At 20.4% G+C, this 2,208-nt stretch overlaps 1 protein-coding gene across 1 annotated transcript in view; it reads left to right on the top strand.

Moving 5' to 3' along the window:
- LOAG_18621 (MAGUK p55 subfamily member 7) overlaps positions 1-1,885 on the top strand; it is a gene marked incomplete at both ends in the record, with an annotated part of 4,066 nt that extends 2,181 nt beyond the window's left edge. Inside the window, 3 exons of the mRNA XM_020451285.1 lie at positions 876-1,042; positions 1,477-1,643; positions 1,733-1,885. Coding sequence (XP_020304945.1) covers positions 876-1,042; positions 1,477-1,643; positions 1,733-1,884 — 486 coding nt within the window. The remainder of the gene's footprint in view (positions 1-875; positions 1,043-1,476; positions 1,644-1,732) is intronic.
- Between the last annotated feature and the right edge of the window lie 323 nt (positions 1,886-2,208).

The raw sequence follows: 2,208 nt of genomic DNA, 5'->3' as shown, positions 1-2,208 counted from the left end.
TTTTGCGTATATCTAATGGGAACACGTGAAAGTAATGGAAAAACGTGAAAGCGTATTTCTGTACAAATGTCTCTTTTGCATATATCTTTTAATTTATATTAAAAGCTTGAACTGAAAATTATTTTCTTCAATGATCTTTTACTAATTGTTATCCAAAATGATAGAAAAAAAAAAGAAAAATGATTATAGGAAATTCTAATTTCATAATTAGAATTCAAAATCATATTTTTTCTTAAAAAAAAAAAAAATCTTTACAGTAAATTATGATTATATTTGCATCCATTCAAACCTTTTTCTTTTCTTTTTTCCTTTTTTTTTTTGACATAACTCTGAAATAATGAAAAAATATGATTATATTAATGTTTAAAAATTATATTTTTATATCTGTAATCACATTTTTTCCAACATTTCAAATTTGTGTTAAAAAAAAAGGAAAGGAAAAAAGATTTTAAAAAGAAAAAAAAATTTAAATGAATATAAATATAATCGTAATTTTTATAGAAAATTATGATTATATTCATATTTATTTAAGTATTTAAATTTGTTCTTCAAAAATTTGAAGCAAAAAAAAAAAGCGAAAGAGCTTTAAGAATTTAAAAATTTTTATTCTTAGACAAAGAAAAAAAATAAACATAGATATAAAATGATAATAATTTACAGTAAGAATTTAGAAATTTTTATTCTTAGATACAAAAAATAAAAAAAAATAAAATAAAAGAGAAGAAAATAAATGTGAAAATTATAAGAGATCGATATAAAATGATAAAAATTTACAATTTATTTTTTATGATAAGTTTAAATTTACAATAAAAATTAATTAAAAAAAATATATTTTGCATATAAATAAATTTGATTAATTCCTAATTTTATTATAGGATGATATTTATGTTCCATGTAAAGAACTTGCATTAAAATTTCAACGTGGTGATATCCTTCATGTGATTAATATGAATGATGAAAATTGGTGGCAAGCATATCATGATGGTTGTGAAATGAATAATTCACTTGCTGGTTTAATACCATCAATATCATTTCAACGACAGTAAATTGTTATTTATTTATTTATTGATAAAAATTATATTAATTAATGATTAAATGATTAAATTTAATCGATCCAATAATTTAAATGAATAAATAAATGATTTAAATTTAATTGATCAAATTTTTAGATGATTAAATAAATGATTTAAATTCTAAGCAGATGATTTAAATTAAGCTTTTAAATGATTAAATTTAATTGATTAGGTGATTAAACGATCAAATAAATACTTGCTATTTTCAAATGATATTAATTTAGTGAAACTTCATTATTATTTATAAAATTATTATAATTATAATAATAAATACATTGTATAATAGTTTAAATTTGTATTTTTTCATTTTGAAAATATTTTTAAATTCAAATTTTGAATTGATTTCATTTTTAAAGGTTATAATTTGAAAAAAAAAAAAGGAAAAAGGTCAAATTATTTAAAGGATTGCTTTGTATGCACGTGAATTTGAAAGGGAAAAACAATTGGAAAATGGTAAGAATAAAGATTTCTTCGGTTGTAAGAAACGAAAACATTTAATCAAAGGAAAATGGAAGAAAGGAGTGGAAGAGATGAAATCAATGGATGAATTAAATGATGAAAATGATGCAGGTGATAATATCACTGATAAGATCAACTTTTTTTTTTAAAACAAAAAAAAATAAAGATAAAAATGAGCTTTATTATTTTTTTTCTTTCAGAAATTTTAACATATGAAGAAGTTATGTTATATCTATCGAAAACAGGACGCAAAAGACCATTTGTTCTTTGTGGCCCAGAAGGTGTTGGCTGTTTAGAATTGCGACAACGTTTGGCCGAATATGATAAAGATAAATTTGCCAGTGCTATACCTCGTAAGTTTAAAAAAAAAATTTATTATGCAGAGTTTATCCATTTATAATATTTCTCAATTAAGATCAAATGTTATGATAAGCATTGGTAGGAGATTAATTTTTTGAATTAAGAAAGAATTGGAATGTTTTAAAATGATTATTTGTTTATTTGGTCGTTTGTTTATTTGATTGTTTGTTTATTTGTTTATTCGATTAATGATTATATGATTATTTGAAAGAGTAGGGAATGATAAAAGGAAAAAAAGAAGAATAAGTTATTAATTTTGATACCTCTGTTTAATAATAAGTTATTTATTTTGATACCTCTGTTTAGTAATAAGTTA

The sequence above is a fragment of the Loa loa genome (genome assembly GCF_000183805.2).
Source record: "Loa loa unplaced genomic scaffold supercont3.405, whole genome shotgun sequence".
Lineage (NCBI taxonomy): Eukaryota > Metazoa > Nematoda > Chromadorea > Rhabditida > Onchocercidae > Loa > Loa loa.
This window is presented reverse-complemented; position numbering and strand designations above follow the sequence as displayed.